The 24,464-nt window shown below is 36.7% G+C and overlaps 1 protein-coding gene across 1 annotated transcript; it reads left to right on the top strand.

Annotated features, from left to right (window-relative positions):
* Positions 1–14,899: 14,899 nt before the first annotated feature.
* LOC113357172 (CTL-like protein DDB_G0274487) lies at positions 14,900–18,131 on the top strand. The gene is made up of 3 exons (XM_026600471.1): positions 14,900–16,214; positions 17,178–17,526; positions 17,677–18,131. Exons 1-3 carry the CDS (start codon positions 15,124–15,126, stop codon positions 17,923–17,925), a joined length of 1,689 nt encoding a protein of 562 aa, XP_026456256.1. The 5' UTR covers positions 14,900–15,123; the 3' UTR covers positions 17,926–18,131.
* The last annotated feature ends 6,333 nt before the right edge of the window (positions 18,132–24,464 follow it).

Consider the following 24,464-nt stretch of genomic DNA (forward strand, 5'->3'; position numbering starts at 1 on the left):
TCAAACCTACAAAATCTAGCAAACAACAAGCATGATGGCTCCACTTAGATTGTTGATAGACCAGCTTCTAATCTTTCGAAAAGGAATTCGTTACAATCTGAGCAAACCTCTCTGGAATCAATCCGAGTTTAAGTAAGTTGAATTGAGACGAGGGAAGCTGCGAGGAGATTTGATACCCAAGGTCTCACCGATATTATAAGGCGGCGCAGTCAACCATTCAACTCGCAGAAACCATCATGAACTTTAAAGTATGCTCAAAAGAGTAACCAATATTTTTCGAACGACTTTCCTATTAAGCTCGTTACCCTATAGGTCTCGTTCTAGTCAAAATTTTAAGCTTAGGTTCGCGTTTGGTTTCGTTTTCCTAAGGCGGGCAAGAAGGAAACGGTGATGAAATCCGAGTCCTTATCTTAATTTGGCCAGGCCTTGCCCTTTACTAGGAAATTAAAACAACCGTATTCAAATCCTCAGCATATATTCACCTTAAGGCATACAATAAACCCGCTGACAGGGGATCCGCGGGTTTTTCGAACCCGAGGGGCCGAGACGATATTGTAATCGTCGTCCTTCCTTGCAAACAGTTTTATATTTAATGTACCCTTCCTTAGGGTTTAAAAAAAATAATTTTCCAAGTCCAAAGTCCAAATAAAGTGCAAAAGAAAAGAAATAAAAAGAAATAATTACAAAAAATGGAAGGTCTCAAAAAAAAAAATTCTCTCTCTTTTTTTTTTTTTAATTTTTCTTTCGCTCTTTTTTTTTTTGCTTTGTCTTTTTCCTTCTCTTTGGCTTTAAGCTTTGATTCCAAGTCTTTAGTATCCAACTTCAAACCCGTAATACAAAGACACACCCAAAGAGACGTAATAAGAACAAATGAAAATAAAAAAAAAAAACCTAAAAATTCTACCTAAGCACAAATCCGCGTCGGCGGCGCCAAAATGATAATATTTTGAATGATGTTGTAGTAATGAGGTTCAAACTCTCGGACTTGTGAAGATTAAATTTAAATATTTAATAAAATTATATACCAAAATATTAACAAAGTGGGCGAGAGGTATGAGAAAATAACCAAGACACTGATTCCACTATTACACATGAATTAATGATGGTAAATAATCCAAAACTCTAATTATCTTTTAAGTCCTTTATATCTTAACTCACTAATAATCAAACAAATTCTCAACCATCAATTGTATCCCTTAAGCATAGATTATCTAAACAAAGCATAACCTATCTATGAATCACAACTGATTAGGAAAATTACGCAAACAATTTAAAACTCTGCAAAAGCAGTGATTGAGTGAATTATAATTAAATATTAGAGAAAATAAAATAGTTACCAATTATTCATGCGTTGTGGGAGAATTAGCCGCTCATCATGTTGGAAACACGCTCAAAAATCATTATTATTGCTCAAAGGGTGTTTACAAATGATGAAAATGGAAAACGACGGTCTTGGATGGTCCGTTCTTCGTGTTCTTCATATTCATCATCATCAGCAGCAGCAGAAACTGAGTTTGGGGAAACTCGAATTTCTTCTTCTCTGGCTCTCCTCAGCCCCCCAGACTCTTGACACCTCTCTATTACTCCACCACACCCTTATATACTCCTTCATGCACCGAAATCAAGCGTCATAACTCCATATATTCTTTCATTACTCGATAGTATTCTTCACTGTCGGTCACGTATTTTCTTCCCTGATTTATCAACCCACGCATTATTCCTTAGCTGTCATGCTACAAACACGTTCCAAAAGTCACTGAAACCACAATTTCCACACGCAAACCTCCAATTACAGCACACACACTTCCCGGAAATAAACCCGAGAAGATATATCCTACCTGTTTTCTTCCAACGGCAATTCCGACCAATTTTAATCGAATCCAAACCCATTAGCAGGCCTGTTAAGACAAATCTAGTCATCCCAACAAATATCCGCCATTGAGTCTCCTTCAATCCCGACCAAAATGCGAACCCTAATTCTGCCACTTGAGTTCCCGCCAAAACTGATATTTGAATGGGGAAGATGAAGTCCCCTTATCCAGTCCGGGGTGCGATTAGCAGCTGCCTAAAAATGAGGTGCCCCTTACTAATCAGGTTACCCCTTATCCAAAGTGAGGGTCCGTATAGCAAATGTCCTCAGGGGGTGCACCGAGCAACTTTTCGAGCCGAATTTTCCAATAATATTTATTTCCAAAAAAATACCTACAAACACACAAAAAACCATAATAAGGACAAAAACGAGCACTAACAATACGAAACATTAAGGACAAATTAGACACATAAATACGTCTATCACAACACACCTACAATCTCAGATCACCATTGATCTCACGCATTTCTCAGCTTCCCTCCTACAGATCAACCCATCCTCTCTTGTGACCGAATTGACTCTGGAACGGCCATTGTTCTTGGTTTAGGTCAGGGTCTTACAGATTGATCTCTTGAACTTAAAGGAGTCCCTTCTTGCAGTGCATCTGTATGAGCTTCAACATTTCGCTCGGTTCAAGGAGTCTCCACACGGTCGACTCTTCAATTCCGTAAAAACCAGCAAATCGTTTTTCCCCACTCACAGATTGTTTCCCGTAGTATTTCTCCATCAAGCTCTTCAAACCTTGAGAACAAGTCCCGATATGGGCATATATGATACGTTTCTCTAGTATCTAATACCCATGTATCATCTGTAATCAGAAGTATCATCTGATTCTTCATTACCTTTTGCAGTGTTCACCTCGGTATTACTATAATCTCCTTCTATCGCCTTAAGCTTGGTATAATCCTTATCCCAATGACCGAAGGCATGACACCAAGCACACTCATCTTTATGCAGACGTGTTCTACTCTTAGAACGTCCTCTACTTTTACTACGATCACCAGTCTTCTTTCTCTTGGCTGTTGAACGACCTCTTGCAAGAAGAAAATCATTGTTAACTTCAGTTGAAAGGTCTTCACGATCCATCTTCCGGAACTCCTCACTACGCAATGTTGTCATCTTATCCTTGTCGTGCATTAAAGCTTTAATCACGGGTTCATGCCTTTCAAGAAGAGAGTTTATCAGACACAAAGGTTGTTTCTCGTCCTCGATTGTCTCATCATATTTAACCAACTCAGCAAGAAGTTTATTATATAAATCTAGGTGCTCAGTTAGAGAGGTAACCTTTTTCATGTTATAGTGATACAAATTCCTCTTAATATGTATCCTATTTGCCACGTTCTTCACTAGGTATTCCTTTTCTAGCTTTTCCAAGAGATCCTTAGCTGAAATCTCGTGTTGATAATTAACTCCCACCGCTGTCGCCAAACACCTACGTATTGAACCAAGACATAATTTTTTCATCTTATTTCACTGCTTGTCAGTCATATCCGTTGGCCGAACTTCTAGAGCTTCTTCTAGGTCAAGATGAACAAGAGCATCCACTACGTCCGTTCTCCATAAACCAAAGTTATTGGTTCCCGTAAACTTTTATACCTTGAGTTGTGATCTATGTGAATGAAATATTTCTTCTTTGTTTCTTTATCTTTACTTGTGGACTCTAAATGATGTACTATCTGATCAACTGTGAAAATGCGGGGGTCTCACCCAATATTTCGATTAATAATCTGTATGGACTAACTCTAATATACTTTTAAGAGAATCAACTGGACATTCAGACTCAATCTTAAAAAAAGGATATCAAGGAGTTAATATCTCTATCTCTTGATTGAAATCTTACTCAAGCAATCTGCGAGTCTCGATTAAATACAAGATAGATAAACTTGGATGGTACCAAAGACCAATATCCAAGGATCAATCAATTTCCAATCATCAACCAAAGGTTGGATTTCACTATTGATCGATACAACGCACAACCTGTGATATTTCAATTATATAACAAAATATAATGCGGAATAGAAATAACACAGACACCAGAAATATTGTTAACGAGGAAACCGCAAATGCAGAAAAACCCCAGGACCTGGTCCGTAATGAACTCCATACTGTATTAAGCCGCTACAGACACTAGCCTACTACAAACTAACTTCGATCTGGACTGTAGTTGAACCCTAATCAATCTCACAATGATTCAAGGTACAGTTGCGCTCCTTACGTCTCTGATCCCAGCAGGATACTACGCACTTGATTCCCTTAGCTGATCTCAACCACAACCAAGAGTTGCTATGGCCCAAATTCGAAGACTTTAATAAACAAACTGTAACACACAGAAAAGTCTACAAGGATAGATAAATCTGTCTCCCACAGATAAACCTAAAAGTTTTGTTCTGTATTTTGATAAAAATCAAGGTGAACAAGAACCAATTGATAAACCAGACTTATATTCCCGAAGAAGAGCCTAGTATTATCAATCACCTCATAATAATCTAAATCGTATGGTAGCGAAACTAGATATTGTGGAATCACAAACGATGAGACGAAGATGTTTGTGATTTATTTTTATCTTTCCCTATCGGAGATATAATCTCAAGTCAATTATTCAATTGAACTCGCACGATCGAAAATGGCAAGATCAGATCGCTCAACTATAAGAGAAGTAGTTTCGTCTGGCTTCACAATCCCAATGAAGTCTTTTAGTCGTTAATCGACAGGGTCTCGAGAAGAAACCTACGATTAAAGGAGAATCGACTCTAGCAAACCAACGAGTATCACACAGGAGGGGTGGGGATTAGTTTTGCACAGTTGCTAGACGTCTCCTTATATAGTTTTCAAATCAGGGTTTGCAATCTAAGTTACCTTGGTAACAAAGCATTAAATAATCACTGTTAGATAAAAAACCTAACTTATCCAAGCTAATATCTTTCAACCGTTAGATCGAAACTTAGCTTGTCACACACAAATGAAATTATTCATTTAGGTTTGAGTAACCGTACCTAAACGTGTACATTGGTTGGTTCAAAAATGGTTGACCAATGGTTAGCCATATGAGTGCTTTCATATTAACCGTATTCATCTTTCTCATAACTAGTTCAAATGACTCATAAGAACTAGTTCAAGAGTTTCTCAATTGCTTAGGTCTTTATACATAGACACAATTGAAACAAAATCGGTTTTATTCATTTGAATTAATTCATAAACAATATACCCATGGTTTGCAAAAATTGCATTCCTTATAATTTATTGTTTTAAGTCCATGAAACTACCGATTTGAGAAATAACTAGCTTGGGTACGCGTACGGGTATGCGTACCTTAGCTACTGGATTTTGAGTTGGTTTTAGTTTCCAAACTCAGCAAAAAATTTCGGATGAAAAAGTCCCGCCAGTACGCGTACCTAAGGTGACTGGTTTTTGAGTTCGTAAACTTCAAACTCAGCAGAATTTCACGGACGTGAATTTCCGCCAGTACTCGTACCCAACCTGTCTCCTTCACCAATACTGCATGCACACATATGCACGCACTTGGTTTCCGGCACATGGATTTATACACTAATGTGCGAACACACTATATGCTTACATCCATAGGTGGTTACATATTCTCAACTCTACATTTCAATCATTGAAACATTCTTCTATAATGTTATAACAGTCGTTAGACATAAAGAATCGACTATCGTCATCAAAGCTATTTTCAAGATTGAAACGTCATCATGACTTTCGTCACGGGTAAAAATGAAGATGGTTAAAGCAAAATCTTGCAAACACGTATTTCGAGAAAAAGATAGGCGAGTAAACTCGGCTCGAAATAGCAAATGTGTATGTATGAAAACTATCATACTTATACGACTTTTGTCTCAATAGTAGGAGATAGAGTAGATAGAATTTTGAGTGACAAGATGAGTTCAAGTCTCCACATACCTTTTGGTCGGATGAAGTTCCACTGGTTCCTTGAGTATTTCTTCGTCTTTGCAAGATAATCGCCATGGAGTCTGGAGCTCAACTATTACTAACTATCCTAAACCGAGACTTAGTCATAAGTATGATAGAAATCAAGACATATAGTTTTGATCACTAATATTGACAAACATGCTTGAGATAGCAACACATGCGAGTTCGACCGAGCAATTCCCTAACAATCTCCCCCTTTGTCAATTTTGGTGACAAAACTATCAATACATGTGGATTACAAAATAAATAAAACTTTGTAGCTACTCGTCCACATGCTTGATCTCCTTGGTGCTTCAACGTTACTTGAAAACTTCGTCTTTTCCAAGTACTCACATGATTCCATAGATGATCAATTAAGCATCATAGTTTTTGAAGTTCCGTAGCCATAACAATGAGAAAACAAAATCTCTGGATCATTGTTATACAGTGTCATAGTATTATTACACAGCATCAAAGTTCTCATATCACAACTTCGACAACAATACTATGGTGATATGTATCACTCCCCCTTAGTTAATACTTTTGTCTCAACATGAAAACCACTCCCCCGTACATAATGACCCGTAAAGCACGTAAATCGTATGTATTTGTAGTGTGAACTACACATTAATTCTCCCCCTTTTTGTCAATAAAATTGGCAAAGGTACGAAAACGGGATTCTAATGAAATTTCCACGAAGACGCTTCAAGACCAAAGAAAAGTACATATATCAACTTGTTTAGATGCAATCATAAAGCCGAGGCTAAATGCATTCATCAAGGAGTTTATAAAGATACAAGATAACCCCTAAATAATTCCACAGCCGCACTCCCCAGAAAGATATGGAAATTACCCATTTGATGTCATTCCCAAGAGAACAACAAGGGCGACCTTACTTTTACAAGAAAATAAGGATTTTATTGGACACCAAAAACCATAAAGAAATGATTTTCTATATCCAAAATTCTCAATTAAACTAACCACAAGAGAACCCATGATTAATTTAATAGGAATACACAACCAAAATAACCACAAACGAATCTATGATTAATCTAGTTGGAAATGCTCGACATAAGAGAGCTTACGGAGCTACGACTAAGTTCATCATAAAAGAATGATTAACTCAATCGTCTTATGCTCAACACAAGAAAAACTTATGGAGCATTGCAGTATACACATAAAATATGGATCAGGGAATGATCAATACTGCGACATATACAAGGATTAATTCTATTTTCCATCACTATTTGCACAATGACATACAATAGACATAATCCTTGTAAAAAAAGATTTTAACCTATCTTCCATCAATAATTGACATAATAGGCTTAACTTTTGTTTGTCAAAAGTTCATCGATCTTGTATTAATACTCGCATATCGACATATAAAAGAGATAACTTTTGACATCATATGGGACAATAATAGTTCACGGACGCAAACACACATATCCCATAACATATTGCAATATATAAAACCATAAAGATTAATACTGCAAAAATCATCTTCCAAGCAATTTTTAGAATTTAAATAAATAAACCTAAAAAAAAAATAAAGATGAAAAACGATGGACATAGCTATGTGTACTCACAATAATGGCTATTCCAAACTCTAGTTATTCTTCCTAAAATATAAGAAATAAATTCTCATAAGAAGACTTTCTAGACATTGATATATTTGAGAAATTTTGTATCATTCCCGAACTCCTTGTCGTCAACATCCATTGGAACATAGGGTTCGTGGAGGAAGGAGTCAATACCAACAAACCGTCTTGGATGAAGATGTCGAACAAGGCCTTCTGAATTTCCAAATATCTTAACACACAAGCCTTTATTTGTCGAATCTCATTTCTTGTCTCTTTCAACTCATCAAGAACATCAGAGAATTTCTGAGAGTTAAAAGGAACTGCCCTTGGCTTCCTCACATTCCTTATTTTTCTTTTCAAGGATGGAGACACCGGAGATTTTTATTTTTCCTTGGTGATTGATGGCTTAACAATCATATTGACATCTTTTCCATCTGAAGATATGATGCTTGGAGTATCCATGAAAGCACGGTTGTGTGAGAGGAATTCACAATTCAACTTCAACAAGCAGTCTTAAGATATAAAGAATATCAGAGAAGGAAAAAGGAATGTAGGGATTCGAAACATTTAAACAGGTTCGTACACGTCCAACTCACAACCCTATAAAGAGCAGAATTGTCGATAATAACCCTCTTCTTTTGGAAAATCAGTCCCTTCCAATATCAATAGTGATATGAAGAAATTTCAAGGCCAAACAACTCAAAGATAAAAAAAAAGAATATATATATATATATTAGTTTTAAAGCCTGAGGTGTGCAAGATCTTGTCTCTTTTGAACAGGCACATGAGACAAGATCCTCAAAAATAACACAATCAGGTTGTGTTGTGGTGAACAATGATTTGTCCACCATGACCCTTTTGTACGGAATCAATGGAGCTCTGCCTTTCCGCATGTTTAGACCAGGTTTTCCTCTCTAATGGTCTACATCTTTTCTTGGAAACTAGTCTTTCGAAGAGGACTAGATCTTACATACCTTAGTTGTTTTCTCCGCGAGTTTAAGCTTATTGGCTAGATGATCTGCTCTTCGTTGAAGCTTGTTGACATATCTCATCTTGTGTTTGTAATTGAAACACTTTGAAAATTCATGTTCCTTGAGATAACAATAGGAACATGTCAATGCAAATGATGGTTCAGGGGCCTTTGAAACGCAAGATGCTAGGCACAAAGTAGATCCTGAAACATTAAGCAAAGAGTTTCCAAAAGACGGGTCAATTGATTCTTCCATCTTGATTGGGCTCTCTTCTAAAAGATTATCAAGATTGATGTATGTATTGCTACAATTATCAAAATCAATATTTTCAGACAGAAGAGCAACACTTGATTTCCTGTCTTCATCAGAATCATAATTGTCAGACATCTCGTCAAGTGTCGCAGCAAGACCTTTGTTCCCAGTGTATTTTCTACGATTTGGGCACTCGTTTGCAAAATGACCAAATCCTTTACACTTAAGCACTGAGGCATATCCTCGTCATCAGCCTCATCTGTGTCCCTGTTTTTGGGAGGAATACAATTATGAGGTTTGACTGATGCTTTTGGCTTATCTCTGGAGAACCGTTTACTTCTCTTCAACAGAAGATCTCTAAACTGTCTTGTGATCATCGAGACTGATTTGTCAAGATCTTCATCTGATGAATCTGTCTCAGAGTGATCGTCGTCAGAGATATACACATTTTTACTTTTATCAAGTAATTTAGTGTCTTTCAGTGCTTTGAACGCAACATCCTTAGATTTGGACGAGTGTTCGTGATCAAAGATTTTAAGCTTCCCAACTAGTGTATTTCTGGAGAGGTTATCAAGGTTATTTCCCTCAACGATGGCATGCTTCTTAGAATCGTATCTAGATGGCAGTGATCTGAGAATTTTCATCACAATGTCCTTTTCAGGAATAGTCTTACCCAATGCAAAAGATGCATTAACAATTTCAGACACTGTGTGATTAAACTCATCAAATGAATCCTCATCTGCCATACGAAGGTTTTCCCAATCGGAATTAAGGTTTTGAAGCCTAGCTTCCTTTTCACTGGTATTTCCTTCGAATACGGTTTCTAAGATATCCCGCGCATCTTTAGACCTAGTGCAATTTGACACATGGTGCTGAAGATTTGGGGTAATGGCATGTATGATGGCATTCAAACCATCGGAGTTTTGTTTTTCAGCAAGTATCTCAGCAACATCGTATTCGCCAATATTTTTTGGAACATTAACGTTACCTACTGCAACAACGGGAGCATCATAGCCATTAACAACATATACCCATGATTGAAAATCACGCGCTTGAAGAAACGCTCGCATAAAAATTTTCCACCATAAGTAATTAGAGCCATCGAAGACTGGTGGTACGTTAATAGAGATAGCACCTCTGTCCATAGAGACAGATCGCTACAAACACAGACTTTTGAGGTCTTGAACGTGCTTTCCTGCTCTAATACCAATTAAAAATGCGGGGGTCTAACAACCTCACCCAATATTTCGATTAGCAATATGCATGGACTAACTCTAATATACTTTTAATAGAATCAACTAGACAGTCAGACTCAATCTTAATAAAAAGTATATCAAGGAGTTAATATCTCTATCTCTTGATTTAAATCTTACTCAAGCAATCTGCGAGTCTCGGTTAAATACAAGAGAGATAAACTTGGATGGTACCAAAGACCAATATCCAAGGATCAATCAATTTCCAATCAACAACCAAAGGTTAGATTTCACTATTGATCGATACAACGCACAACCTGTGATATTTCAATTATATAACAAAATATAATGCAGAATAGAAATAACACAGACACCAGAATTTTTTTTAACGAAGAAACCACAAATGCAGAAAAACCCCGGGACCTAGTCCAGATTGAACAGCATACTGTATCAAGACGTTACAGACAGTAGCCTACTACAAACTAACTTCGGTATGGACTGTAGTTGAACCCTAATCAATCTCACACTGATTCAAGGTACAATTATGCTCCTTACGTCTCTGATCCCAGCAGGATACTACGCACTTGATTCCCTTAGATGATCTCACCCACAACCAAGAGTTGCTACGACCCAAAGTCGAAGACTTTAATAAACAAATTTGTATCACACAGAAAAGTCTACAAGGATAGATAAATCTGTCTCCCACAGATAAACCTAAAAGTTTTGTTCCGTCTTTTGATAAAATTCAAGGTAAACAAGAACCAATTGATAAACCAGACTTATATTCCCGAAGAACAGCCTAGTATTATCAATCACCTCATAATAATCTAAATCGTATGGTAGCGAAACTAGATATTGTGGAATCCAAAACGATGAGACGAAGATGTTTGTGATTTCTTTTTATCTTGCCCTATCGGAGATATAATCTCAAGTCAATTATTCATTTGAACTCGCACGATCGAAAATGGCAAGATCAGATCACTCAACTACAAGAGAAGTAGTTTCGTCTGGCTTCACAATCCCAATGAAGTCTTTCAGTCGTTAATTGACAGGGTCTCAAGAAGAAACCTACTATTAAAGGAGAATCGACTCTATCAAACCAACTAGTATCACACATGAGGTGTGGGGATTAGTTTTGCACAGTTTCTATACGCCTCCTTTTATAGTTTTCAAATCAGGGTTTGCAATCTAAGTTACCTTGGTAACAAAGCATTCAATAATCACCGTTAGATGAAAAACCTGATATCTCCAAGCTAATATCTTTCAACCGTTAGATCGAAACTTAGTTTGTCACACACAAATGAAATGTATCCATTTAGGTTTGAGTAACCGTACCTAAACGTGTACATTGGTTGGTTCACAAATGGTTGACCAATAGTTAGCCATATGAGTGCTTTCATATTAACCGTATTCATCTTTCTCATAACTAGTTCAAATGACTCATAAGAACTAGTTCAAGAGTTGGTCAATTGCTTAGATCTTTATACATAGACACAATTGAAACAAAATCGGTTTGATTCATTTGAATCAATTCATAAACAATATATCCACGGTTTGCAAAGATTGCATTCCTTATAATTTATTGTTTTAAGTCCGTGAAACTACCGATTCGAGAAATAACTAGCTTGGGTATGCGTACGGGTATCCGTACCTTAGCTACTGGATTTTGAGTTGGTTTTAGTTTCCAAACTCAGCAAACTTTTTCGGGTGAAAAAGTTCCGCCAGTACGCGTACCTAAGGTGACTGGTTTTTGAGTTCGTAAACTTCAAACTCAGCAGAATTTCACGGACGTGAATTTCTGCCAGTACTCGTACCCAACCTGTCTCCTTCACCAATACCGCATGCACACATATGCACACACTTGGTTTCCGACACATGGATTTATACACTAATGTGCGAACACACTATATGTTTACATCCATAGGTGGTTACATATTCTCAACTCTACATTTCAATCATTGAAACATTCTTCTATAATGTTATAATAGTCATTAGAGATAAAGAATCGACTATCGTCATCAAAGCTATTTTCAAGATTGAAACATCATCATGAATTTCGTTACGGGTAAAAATGAAGATGGTTAAAGCAAAAGCTTGCCAACACGTATTTCGAGAAAAAAGATAGGCGAGTAAACTCGACTCGAAATAGTAAATGTGTACGTATGAAAACTATCATAATTATACGACTTTTGTCTCAAGAGTAGGAGATAGAGTAGATAGACTTTTGAGTGACAAGATGAGTTCAAGTCTCCACATACCTTTTGGTCGGATGAAGTTCCACTGGTTCCTTGAGTAGTTCTTCGTCTTTGCAAGATAATCGCCATGGAGTCTGGAGCTCAACTATTCCTAATTATCCTAGACCGAGACTTAGTCATAAGTATGCTAGAAATCAAGACATATAGTTTTGATCACTAATATTGACAAACATGCTTGAGATAGCAACGCATGCGAGTTCGACCGAGCAATGCTTTAACAAACTGGTTTTTCCGGATTAACCATTGTTCACAAACAACCAAATAGAGATAAAAATGTAACCTTTGATATTAGTATTACCTCAAGCAATCTTCAGAAAAAAATACATTCACTTCAACTTCAATCTGAGTACCCGTATCCAAGAGCGGCTCCCTTCTCTGATACCAATTGTTGCACCAAAGCCTGGAGAAGCGTTAGGTTTGCACTGCTACAAAGGTGCCTCTATATCGCCAAGAACACAATCACACACACACAATAAGAACAAGTATTTAACGAGGTTGAATACTCGGGAAGGAATACGCAATTTTATATACCACCGTATAAGTTGGAATATACAAAGCCTAAGAAGAGAAGAAGATAACTCTTTTAGTTCTGGTGTGTTTTCTCTAGTTTTCTCTATGACTATTTATACATATTAATAGAACTGGACACATTCCTTAACAAAGAATACTTTTCCTACAAGTATAGGATTTCCTAAGTTAACTTTAAGGCCTATTCCTATGGGTATGGCAAAAAAATGTTGTTTGGCATACCAGGTGGCATGACAAACGAATTGCACCACTATGGGAAAACCACTGAGCGACATAGTTTCTAGCAGTCGATGTTTTCAATAACGCCAGCGATAAAGACTTTATCGCCAACGATATTATGAATATCGTTCGATGTTAACTCTAGCGCCAACGATTAGTTCTTTATCGCTATAAATAGGTAATTTTCAAACTCAGAAGTTACCCCAAAATTTCTTACACAATTTTTTTCTCTAATTCTCTCTTTCTTAATCTAAATTTCTCTATTTCTCTCTTTCTCAATCTAATTTATTTTTTCGAATTTTCCCAAATGGCCCAATTTCAAACCCAACTTGATTCGACAACACAACTTGATTTTTCTGGAGTAGTGCATGAAGGTGTCGTTAAGAAGATATGTGATAGTTATAAAGAAATAGGTAAGAAGCAAAGAAGTCTTCAAGTTTTCGATATTAACCAAGTCAAAACTGCAACTAAATCAAAGCAAAGGCAAAGAAAATTTCAAGGCAAGGAAAATCAAAACAAAACAAATTTGAAGCCAAAGAAGAAGATAAACAAAGGAAATTTCGTTCATGAGCGTATTGGTTGGAAATTTTGTGAAATGAAGAAGATTAACAAGATGAAGAACATTGTCCCAAATTTTTATTTTTGAAGTCTTTCCAATTATTGTCTAGTTTTATGTCTTGTAAAATGACTATTAATGATTATATCGAAGTTTAATGAATTTGAAAATTTGACGAATATTGTTGAAAATTAATATTAATTCTATTCTTAATCTAATCTTACAATTTATAATTTAAACAAATATTAAAACTTAATACTTAGACAAGTAAGAAATTAAAATATAAGAACTTAAGTCGACAATTGAGAAATTACAGCATAAATGTTGGACAATATTTGGGAAAATATCTTAAAATCTCGAAACAACTTTCAAAATGGATTTTTTTTCCATAGATGCGACGATATTCCGCACGACACCTTTGTTGAAGTTCCATCATGGTTTCACCACTTCTCAAGTTTGGATCTTCCTGCTGAAGTAAAGTAACATACCTAGTAACTTCCTTCTTAATTATAGTGAAGCGTTGAATCAACTCTAAAACATCACGATTGTAGAGGTTCATTGTTTGTTCTTGAAATTTCCCAAAAATCCCTTTGCCACAATGCTTGGAGATGAAATGCATCCTCAGTAAAATAAATATAATTCCTGCAAATACATTCATCTTCCGCAGTAGTGAATTTTTGTTTTCGCCTCATAAATTGACGTCTCCTAATTTGACTTCTCCTAATTTCACTTTCCACATTTGCACGATTAACAACTCTTTGATTTACGGCAGCACGTTGGTTTGCTACTAACTCAGCGAACTCATCCATGTTCATATTATCAGCCATGCTCTCCGAGGAATTGGAAGAGTGATGAAAACAATTGGAGATTGAGAAAATCTAAAGAGATTTAGAAATTCTGGTGTGAGTTAAAATGAGTTTGAAATTAGGTATTTGTAAAGGGAAAAAATAGTATCCGTGGAATGAAGATCTGATAAGCGTTGATCAGACCAGCGAGCGACAGATTGACCAGCGCTGACGCTTTAATGACCTCGAGCGCTGGATTGACCATCGAACTCTATCGCCCGTTGGAAAGTCTGTCATGTATGTCTATATGTTATTCCTGACATATAGGCATATGAATTTGACAGTTTGGTATACCCATAATAGATGCATATATGCCAAATATATGAGTTTGGCATGTGCATAAGAATAAAAATAGGCCTAAGAGACAAACCTTTTGAGTTGCTATTTGGTTCTTCAATGGACTTAATTTAGCTTTAATAATGCGGGTCCTGCAGTGCTCATATTCTTGGGGATATACAGGCCTTAACTCAGGCGCTTCATAGATAAGCAGACAGGTCACAGGATAAAACATGACTAATGGAAAAGAAACGAACGATAGGGGACCCTGATAAAACTTTAGTAAGTATCTAACAGCCATTGCTTGCCAAACTAACTTTCACACTTCAGTATTTTCCCACGCCCCGCACGCACACAACTAAACTCCCAGTCCGAGTTCCCAAAATTAAATTAAATGATCACATGGATAGGATCTATATCTTCATCCCCACTTTCGCTATTAACTGACTGAGCTCACCTCCTCTTCCTACTTACTTCTCCAAAAACAAATACAGCAAAAATGGTCAACCTTGAAGAGCCATTTTCAAAATTCATCATACAGTGAATCCATCCCCCACGAGACTACAAACATAATATAACTCCACTCTTTTTCTCTCAATCTACATAGCTGAATCCTTTCTCGAGTCTCAGCTCTTCTTCTTTCTCTCAGTCATGACAGAGGATGAAACCAGCAATAATTCCAATTCTCCTTCTCAACCTCTTCTCTCTAAACCTCCTTACTCCATGGATGAACCACCACTCTTATCATCGTCAACACCTGATACTGAAATAATCGAATCGGATGAAAATCAATACCCAATTATCACTTTCAATTATGATTCTAGAACATATCAAGACCTCCCCTTTTCAGTTCTCTTTTTTCTCTTCCTTCTCTCTACTTTCGCGTTTGGTATCTTCTCTATCTTCCATCGAAACCCTAATTCTTCTGATCTCTCTTCTTTCACTTACAATTTCAGCACTTCTTCTTGTGTCAAGATCAGATCACCACCACCCTCGGCATTATCCTTCGTTACTGTACTCGACGATTTCAAATTCAATCAAATTAGTTTAGTGGGGTTGGGATTTGGATCATTATCATCTTCGCATGTGTTGAAAGATTTGATTTTGACACTTATAACTACACTTGTTCTAAGTGGACCATTTGCATTAGGACTTCTTTGGTTATTGAGGCATTACACCAAGCAGATTATCTACTCTTCCATTCCTTTCTTCGTTGCAATTCCTATTTTCTTCAATGTATATTGGTTTGTAGCTTGCACTGTTAACTCTAAATGCAGTGATGCGTTCCCGTTGGTGTATCGGATACTAGCGCTTTTATTTGTCTTCGTGATAATAGGAGTGATTGTGTGGATTATTGTAGTGAATTGGCATCATATCGAATTGACTGTAAGGATCGTTGGGGTTGCTTCTGATGCACTTGCTAGGAATTTGGGATTGTTTGCAGTGCTACCATGTTTGACTATTGGACTTGTAATTTATTATGTACCTATTGTTGTGTTTTTAGTGTTTTCTTCGAAAAATGGCAAGATTTTGCCTCATGTGGATAATGAGGGGAGCTATACTTGTGTTTGGAAACAAGATAGCTGGGTTCCTGCGTACTATGCATTGGCCATTTTAACTATGCTATGGTCTGCAGCTGTTATGGTAGAAGCTCAGATTTTTTTGATTAGCGGGACTATTGCTCAATGGTATTTCTCTAACGAGGAGTCTATGCCCATGAGAAGTATAAGATTCTCTCTCAGGTGTGTTTGTGTATCTACTTCTTGAACTCCTTTTGTATTATTCTAGTCTTTCAATTTTTGGTTTCAGCATTTGCTTATACTGAATTTTCTGTTCTGAAAAATATGCTTGAGATGGATATGATTTGCTCAAGTTTAAAACAAGTGCAACACATATATTTAATTTTAACTAATTGATTTCGTCGAGAAATGAAATTTTGGAGCTCGGTAAGTTATTTGCTTGCTGTGCATTAATTTCAATTGATTTTGGAAGGTTAAGTAGTTGTGCAGTTTTGGATATGAAAAAGAGTGCATTTTTTGCAATGAGGTGGTCTGTTGTATTTGGAGCATGGAGGGATTGGGATTAATATGTATGAGTAGGCATTTAGTGTGACATGGTAGTGCTCAACTTGTAGGCTACATCTGATGGGGCATTGATCTTGTGTAATTAGTTATATCATTAATTAGGGCTGGACATCTATACAATGTTGCCATGTTATCATGATTAGTCTATTGGTGAGCAACAAAAAATGAAACTTTATGAATATCCTTAGGACGTAACTTTGCAGCTGAAGAATGTTTCACAGTTTCTCAGTTTCTCAGTAGGTGATGGTATGCTAATTAAGGGGTGAAATATAGTTTGTAAACAATTGTGACTAAAAGGGGTACTTAGAGGATCCAAAAGGTGGAGATAGTTACCGAGGCTGCTAAACGTGAAGATGTCTTTATTAATGAAGGTCAGTGTAAGGATGTTGAGTATGATGTCACTGAACGGTCAATTTTCTTAGACTTAGGAATGCGCCTCTTCTTTTGCTACCTGCATAGTATTTCCCTTTTTGCTTTTCCGCCCTTTAATGGTTCTATGATCTGGTAAAGCTAGTGGTGGCCGTGTATCTTTGCTAGAAAGTTGAGGTAGTTTTGCTTTGCCTACAAATGATAATTATAATGAGTCGGCTAACATTCACTCATCCTGATTTGAAAATGCAGAAATGCATTTGGTCCCTCGTTTGGTACAGTATGCTTCTCTGGCTTACTGATTGCTGCCGTTCGCATTGTGCGAGCTGCTGTAGATAGTGCAAGACGAGAAGATGCTCTTCCTGGGATCGTGAACCTTGCACTTCGCTGTTGTGTTAATGCCCTGTTGTCAGCAGTTGATTTCCTTAACAAATTCACTATCAACTTTGCAGCTATAACTGGTGAAGCTTACTGTTCTTCTGCTAAGATGACATATGAGCTTCTGAAGCGTAATCTTCTCTCTGCTGTTTTTGTGGAGACAGTATCTACTCGTATTCTGGCTGGGACTATTTTTGTTCTGTCGGCAATATATGCAATCATGGTGAACAGAAATGATCACACTCTCTTTTTAAGTTTTCTATTCGTACATTTACATTGACGACTTGATCATCGTTAATGAACTTGACTTCACAAAATCCTCATGAATGATTTTCTGCATATAAACTCCTTGGTTCTGGGATTTTCGTTGCAGGTCTGTGCTATCTTAAAGGCGGTGAGCGATCTTGAAGTGGAAGTGTACTTTGTTGCTGTGATTGCTGGGCTGTTGCTGATCGTGGTGCTTGGGTTTTTTGTTCATGTTCTTGACAATGTGATCGAGACTGTATATGTGTGCTTTGCAATAGACAGGGACAAGGGAGAGGTATTTAAACAAGAGGTCCATGATGTGTATGTACACCTTCCCATTAGCAGGAACCATACCAGAACTCCTTTGATTGTATAATTTTACCTTCTTCTTTTCTTCAAGTTTATGGGTCTAATTTAATTTCTATTGGTTTGATGTGAATAATGTTTAGGTGGGTCTTTTTCTTTTTGTGTGTTGTGATGTTTTAATTTCATTTGTATCACTAAGGAATAAAAAACTTCTTCTCTGCATGGGGGAGAGAGGGATCTTTGTTGTTCGCATAAAAATGAAAATTTAGTTGAATACCTTGTTTAACTAATAAATAGTAGCAAAGGAAGCAAGAATAAGAATAAGAAGAGTACAACACTTTTCGAAGCATATGCAACAGCAAATCCACAAAGAAAGTATCCTTTCTAATGTTTTCGTGAAAAAATGAAATTGTAGAATTTTTGTATTATCTTGCTTAATTAATATATTCAATCTTCTTATCAAAAAAACAACAAACTAATGAATAGTAACCTTCTTGGTCTTCTTACTTTATTCATCTATTATGTTTCTTTTGCAAAGGTCAAGGCGATTTTTCTTGCGATGTTGACTTAGTCAACTTCAATCCTGTCTTCGATCTCTTGATCAATTTTGGGTCTCTAATTCCTGATATGCTTCTGATTTCATGTTCTATTGGTGATTGACTCTTCCTTTCCTCTCTTTATTTGTTTTTCCTCTTTATGTTTTAAGTTTCCGTACAAACTATTTGACCTAATTTTTTTAATCAGGAAGTTTTAATCCCGTTAGCAATTCTTCTAATCTAAATCGTGATGCATATAATTATTTGATTGACTCCTTTTTGTTTAGTCAGATAACTGCAGAATTGTTGCTTTTCACGAGTTTTTTCTTCCTTTTTCTTAATTAGGTCATGAGCTAATGGAGGCGCAGCCATATGGTTTTCTGGAAAACATCATAAGATTCGATTATTTAAGAGATATAGGCAGAGATGGTTCTGGTAAATTGGGTTCATTTCGATGCATCCTGTTAAGTCATTCTTTCTGTAAATATTGCAGTTATGTCATTCATAGTATTTGGGGTTTTCTGAGATCCTACTCTGTGTAGGGATTTGATGTTGTCTATGAAAGTATATTGAATAGTAAAGTTTTCTCTATTTACTCAATTGAAGATTTTAGTCTCTCTTACTTACTGTTTGGTTAAATATGCTTTAACATGGTGTAGTCTCTTTTTAATGATGGTATCGGAGATTTGTTGGATAGATTTTAAGTAGTTCTCTCTACACTTATTCCCTGTATTTTCTTGTGAGTATCAAAAGTTCTGCAACACTCATTAAAAGTGTTGATATTCTTTATCCCCTCAATTAGTGATAGTTTTATATTACGAGAGATTAGTTATTTTTTAATCTGTGCACTAATTCTCACTGGGTTTGGGTGGCTGCCTCAGTTGATTGTTTACACTTGGAAAATTTGGTTATCCAGTTCAGTTACTTTTTGATACTCTGTGCTTTGAGAATATGCACTACTGTCTCTTCAATTCCTGCTATCTGTGGTTAAGTCATGTTGGGCGTGATGGCTGTCATTAAAGCAGTCCTTTCATCTTTCAATTCCAAGAAATGTCTTAATACGGTGTCTTCTTGCAGTGTCTCTGGTCTTTCATCTATATAAGCTATGGTTCCTCAATTATTTCAGTATGCAGCTCTTAAGTTTCTGATTACTTTCTTGATCTTATTTTAATTTTTCTGAAATGGCATATGCTGCTGAACAAGTTAAAGTTTTAGACTTAGATGAAGATGTTGAAGAGTTCCCTCACCTGTTTGCTGCACTGCTTTGTGATAACACTCACACCTACTATAAAACCTCTATTAGGCATCATCTTAATGGAATCTGGCCGATAAACTCAGCATATTTTAAACTTGCTAAACCGTATATGCAAGGGATGCCTTATCAGAATTTGTTTGCTGTCATGTTTAAAAGTAGTAAGGATAGGTTGCTTTTTTTGCTCGTCCTACTTTACTGTTTGGTCAGCTTTTTGCAGTGCAACCCTTAAAAAAGTTGGAAGATATCTTTGATTTGGTTTGGGAAAAAACTCTTATGCCAGTCCAAGTTACAATTCCTTCGGATCTGGTCAACAAAGGAAGGGCACGAGAAGTTATGGATCAGATTGGAGACTTTGTTGCTGTCGAATCTGCTGTTGGTAACAGGTTTGAAGTCAAAGTGATGGTTCCACTAAACTCTCCCTTAACAAGGAAGGTTGTTATCAATACTAGTACTAAGACCTTTTACATGTCTGCATTTTATCCAAGGCTCCCATTCCGTGCTTGCAAACGTTATTTTGTGCTTATTCATGATGAAATTTGATGTCGTGAGATTCAATCTAGGATCTTTGTCAGAGCTCATCCGGCTCCAACTACTAGAGATACACATGTTGCAGTCACAACTTCGATATTGAATCTTCATGGTGGTTCGGGTGCTGCAAATGTCACATATTCTCATGCTTCTGCTGCTGCTTCTCTTGCAGAGAAAGTCTCCAGCCTTCGGGGGAGTTAGGTAATAGAATCTCGGCTCTCTCCTCTCACACTTTTGCTTCAGCTTTGCCTTCTGTCTCAGCTTTGACTATTAGAGAACCATCTAGCACTGGTCTCCCTTCTCCTCGTCCTTCTCCATCGCCTAATTTTCCAATCTTATCTCCTTTCGATAGAAAAGGGAAGAGGCCAAGGACTGAATTTGAAACTAATCCTTTTGTTTTCATGCCTACACCACGTTGGCCCCCTGTGTCTTCTGTGCCTCCTTTTACTCCTCCTTCTGATGTATCGTTCAATATGGGGTCTGCTGGAGAATCTTCCACTATGGGTGCTTCAATTGGGAATGTATTCTGGTCCTCTTCTTGTTCATCATTTTCGCAATTTGTGGTGTCGTCTTCGGGTTTCATCTTTAGTTCTGCTACTGAATTAATTTTCGCCGCTGCTTCCTTTAGCTCCATTTTACCTGACAATGACAGTTTGACTGAGAATAGGCTTAATGAGGGTTTTAATGATGCTATTATTCTTGAGCCGATGCCTTTAGCTTCTCTTCCGCCTGAACCAATGGTCTCCGATGAAGAATTTGAAAGGGAAATCGATCTTATGATGTTGGACTCAGACTCTATGGCTGCTGATGCCTCTAATGCTCATGATCTTGTAAGTCTTCATTGGTCTCTTTTTGATTTTTTGGCTTTGCTATTCTTGTAGTTTTTTAGAGCTCTTGTGTGCTTTATTGCTTGCTTTATATTGCTGTTACTTGTTGTGTTTGTTTTCCTTTTTTCTTTTCTGCTTGCTGTTTATTTTTCATCATCATGAAATTCTTGTGTTGGAACATTAATGGCTGCTGCTCAGATAAGAAGTGGAGACATTTATATAACCTTGTTAAAAAGTAGGGATAATTGGAGTTTGGTACTCAGTTTTAGACCAACATTAGGCTTTGGTCTAACATTTGTCCAACGTTAGGCCTTGGTACCTGGACTGGACGTTGACTGTAGCTGACCGTCATTGACCAGAATTTAATTCATTTATAGAATACATAACATTGAATTTACACTTTTACCCCAAAGTGGGACTTATATCCAACTATACTACCAGTTCTAATACCGTAAAAGAGGAAATGTTACAGATTCAATCCCTAAGCCATGATGAATACATGGAGAAAACGAAGGATTAGGAGATAATTTACATAGAAGTTACAAAAAAAAAAACTGATCTCAACAGAGTAAACAATCATTGTACTCCAACGGCCGGAGTAAACAATACTAACCAAACAAACACTTTAGATTTCACCCAAAACGACTTGCATATCTTGCAATACTGGTGTTATATCCAGTTTGGACAAAAATTTCTTCGACACCTTTCTCAAATGGTTGAGAGATAATTTACATAGAAATTACAAAACAAGGGTTAATGAATCCTCTGTTTTTCCAGTCACTTCCGCATTTATGTGAGGTATTTTCTAAGATACAAAATACCGTAAAAGAGGAAATGTTACAGATTCAATCCCTAATCCATGAGGCGTCCTTTGACGAAAGACGCGTCTTTCCGAACTCCGGCATACATGGTCGACATTTACAATAATCTCCATTGAGAAGATGGTACAATGATTGTTTACTCCGGCCTTTGGATTTAACATTTCTGATCCAAAACAACCTTAGTTTTGTTTAGTCTTGAATCATTCTCCACCAAGAAGATTCATGTCAGACTTTTCTTCATCCGTATATCCAAAATCAAGGTTTAGATTGTTTGGTTAGTATTCGTACAATGATTGTTTGCTCCGGCCTTTGGATTTGACAATTTCCTCTTCTCTCCCGCCTCCATCTGTAGAAACCATTGGGTTCGATTTGTGGTTTCGTGTGGATGCTGGACAAATGAGTAAGTTGGGTTTACATTCAATTTGATTTTACAGCAAGAATGGTATGGAATTGGGGGTCGTTAAATCATTGAGATGTTGCAGCTGATAGAGATTGAAGATTGCATGTGTTGTTGCCATGAATCAGCTTGACTGAATACCAGGGATTGAGAGCCACTCAGTGGTGGTAGCATTACTGAGATTATAATGAAGATGATGACATCGACCAAGATGGGGTTCTGAGAAGGTTTTTCGGTGGGGGTTCCCGGAGGAAAGGAAGAAGATAGGGAAAAATGGATTTTGGAATTATAAGGATAAATTTTTTTAGTCCGTCTACGTATAGGCAAGATCAACGGCCAGGAAAAATTAACATAAAAATATTGATTTTATTAGATTAAAATTACACTTAACCTGGTCAATTACAGTCAACGTCCAGTCCAGGTACCAAAGCCTAACGTTGGACAAATGTTAGACCAAAGCATAGTGTTGGTCTAAACCTGAGTACCAAACAAGAATTATCCCTAAAAAGTATAAGCTTGACTGTATATGTATTCTTGAAACTATGGTTGATGCCACTGTTAGAAAATATACACATCATATTCCATTTGATGCTTGGTCTTTTATTCCTGTTGTTGGTAAATCGGGAGGTCTTGCTTTCGGGTATTTTGAAAAATCAAATATAGAAGTCATAGGTTCTTCCTTAAACATGTTCCATATATTATGCGATATTACGCCAACAATCAAGAATTGTGTGGTCTCGTTTATTTATGGCTCCTTAACTTCTTTTGGTATGCGAAATCAGTGGAATTTTTTGAATGAAATGTCTGAGAATAACAATAATCCTTGGATGCTAGTTGGTGATTTCAATTTCATTCTTCATTAGTTCTGAAAAACAAGGAGGTAATGCTGAACACTCTTTCCCTCCTAATTTTGTTAAAGAACACCTTTTGAAGATGAATATGAATGAAGTTTTATCTTATGGTAACCCTTTCACCTGGTGTAATCGTAGATTTAAAAATCCAGTGGATTTGATTTTTGAAAAACTTGATAGGAGCTTTATGAATGACAAATGGGTCTCGGCTTTGCCGCATACTAGGGTCACTAACTTAGGGAGAGTTTATTCGGATCACTTCCCCATTATGGTTAAATGTTTTCATTATGAAATTTTTTGTCAACATCCCTTATAAATTCTTTCAGTGCTGGCAGCTTAGTCCTGAGTTTAAAGACACTCTGCATAATTCTTGGTCTCATAAGGTCGTTGGTTCTCCATCTTTTGTTGTCGTCAATAAACTCAGTAATGTGAAGAAGGATTTGATAAATTGGAACATAAATTCCTTTGGTCACATAAAAAAAACTATAGGTCGTCTCAACTCTGAAATAAAAAAACTTCAAGCCTTGCCTTATACTCCTCAGATTGGTGGTTACATATTGAAATATTCCAAGCAGCTTGACTACTGGTAAGAAATTGAACATTGTTTCTATAAACAAAAATTTAGAATAAACTACTTCACTCAATATGACATAAATACTCATTTCTTTCATAACACTGTTAAGCTTTGGAACATGGTTAGTATCATTCATACGATTAAGGATGAACAAGGGAATTGGTTAGAAAACAGAGATTAGATAGTTGAGTTACTCTCAAAACATTTCAAGAAGATCTATACTTCCTCCAATCCGAGCAAGGTTGACATTGATGAAGCCCTTAGATATGTTTCTACAATTATTAATGATGACATTAATGCTTCTCTAATTGCCATTCCTTCAGTTCAAGATATCATTGATACTGTCAACATGATGGATCCTTGGAGTTCCCCATGGCCGGATGGCTTTCCTCCTGGATTCTTCAGAGATAATTGGGATATAGTGCATTCTGAGGTAATCTCTCATGTTCAAAATTTTTTCACAAAAAGGTTTCTTCTTAAACAGTCTAACTTTACTTTTATTACCTTAATTCCCAAAACTAATAACCCGTCTTCTCCTAATGACTTTAGACCAATTAGTTTGGCTAATTGTGTCTATAAAATCATCTCTAAAATCCTGACAAATAGGCTCAAACCTCTCTTAGATTCTCTTATTTCTCCCTTTTAGTCTGCATTTGTTGCGAATCGACAGATTCACGATAACATTGTCATAACTCATGGAATTCTTCATTCTTTTAAGAAGAAGAAAAAGTCAGCTAAAAATGGTCATATTTCTATAAAACTGGATCTTTTGAAAGCCTTTGATAGGCTGGAATGGTCATTCATCTTAGCTGTATTCAAG

This window comes from Papaver somniferum, chromosome 3 (genome assembly GCF_003573695.1).
Source record: "Papaver somniferum cultivar HN1 chromosome 3, ASM357369v1, whole genome shotgun sequence".
Lineage (NCBI taxonomy): Eukaryota > Viridiplantae > Streptophyta > Magnoliopsida > Ranunculales > Papaveraceae > Papaver > Papaver somniferum.